General features: G+C 45.0%; 1 protein-coding gene across 1 annotated transcript; it reads right to left on the reverse strand.

The window, feature by feature from the left end:
• Positions 1 to 274: 274 nt before the first annotated feature.
• On the reverse strand, positions 275 to 1,270 carry NEUROD4 (neuronal differentiation 4). The gene has a single exon (XM_010964434.3). It carries the CDS (start codon positions 1,268 to 1,270, stop codon positions 275 to 277), a length of 996 nt encoding a protein of 331 aa, XP_010962736.1.
• Between the last annotated feature and the right edge of the window lie 396 nt (positions 1,271 to 1,666).

Here is a 1,666-nt window from a genome sequence, read left to right on the forward strand (position 1 = left end):
ACCACTATACTAGGATCCAGGGCTTCTGCTCTATTTTCACTGATTATAAACATTCAAATAACTTTACTTGAGGACCCTAAATAAAGGAATCAATGCAATTTGAGAAGGCGATGAGAAAAGAGGGCGCCAGATGTTGGAGGGCCTAAACAGACTAGGACTGTGGTGTTTCATGTATATCTGTAGGGTTCCATTAAGGTCGCTGAATCTTCAGCTCAACCACTTGAGTTATGGGCAGTGTGTCCACATCATGCTTTGAAATGTTGGCCTTACTGCCCTAATCAGTGAAGATTGTATTGAGTTGGGCTCCAATGCCATGGTGGGGGTAGGAATCATAGGACATATCTATGGGAACATCATAGCGGGGGGCACCAGCCTGAAAGGGGGTTGAATGCACATGCCCTGAGCTTAGACTTGCAGAAGGGTAATGTGGCATGAAGCTGTAGGATTTATCCAGGTCAGGGGAGCCATCTTGCTTCAAGGAGAAGTTCCCACTGATGCTCAGGGGTGGAGTAAGTGGGCCTTCATAAGGTGGTGTACTGCAGTCAGGTGGGTGGCTTCCAAAGGATGATTCTCCCAAACTCTTGAACACAGGGGGTTTGAGATTAATAAGATGTGTTTCCATGTGGCCATAAGGAGGGCTGGGGAGCCCAGGGGACTGATAGTTGAAGTTGTGGACAGAGATGGCAGAGTCACAAATAGGAGATTTCTCCTCATGCTTCTCCAGGAGGACAGACTGAGAGCCCAGCTGGAGGCACCCAGCCACCAGGTTGCTTGTGGGCTGAGAGAGCCCTTTGCAGAGCATCTCCACGAAGCCCTTTCCTTCAGGTGTTTGTCCAGTTTCCAGGACCTCAGACAAAGCCCAAATATAGTTCCTGGCCAGTCTAAGAGTCTCTATCTTGGAGAGCTTTTGGGTCTTAGAGTAGCACGGCATGACCCTCCTCAGGTTGTCGAGGGCATCGTTCAGGCCGTGCATCCGGGTCCGTTCTCTAGCGTTAGCCTTGACTCTTCGAGCCCTGAATCTCTCAAGGCGTGCTTTCGTCATTTTCTTTTTCTTGGGACCTCTTCTCTTGGGCTTCTCCCCATCCTCTTCCTCCTCTTCTTCCTCCTCAATACTGTCATGCTCTTCAGCCAAGCTGCCAAGCAGCCCATAAGCAGCTGGTCTTCTCTCCTCCTCCTTCATCTCATTCTGAGACCCCAGACCCTTGTCCATCCAGGATGCTGTGTTGACCAACTCTGTCATCTCCTTGGGTTTCACATAAGTTTTTGCCATTTCCAAACCCTGGAAAAGGAAGCAGCAATGGTTAGTGCCTGTTAATTTCTGATTTGATTTAAAACTAAACTTTCTTTTTATATCTTTGATATAAAGCACAGAATTTGCATTGGAATTCAATGTATAAGTGTCTAGTCTTAGTCCTCCATTCTAAGTAACTAATCTAAGACTCAAATAAATGCCCAGGTCACTCATTTATCTATGGCATATTATAAGAAAATCAGCTATAGAGAAAGGAAATTGACTTGATTATTCATTGTAGAGCCAGTACCTAATTCTTTTTATTCTCAGGTTCTTTATCTCATGGATATTTTATGCAAAAATAACTGATATACCATTCAAAACATATTTTTCTTTCTTCCTAGAATTCAGATCATAAAGGGAAATAAAATGAGC

Source organism: Camelus bactrianus, chromosome 12 (genome assembly GCF_048773025.1).
Source record: "Camelus bactrianus isolate YW-2024 breed Bactrian camel chromosome 12, ASM4877302v1, whole genome shotgun sequence".
Lineage (NCBI taxonomy): Eukaryota > Metazoa > Chordata > Mammalia > Artiodactyla > Camelidae > Camelus > Camelus bactrianus.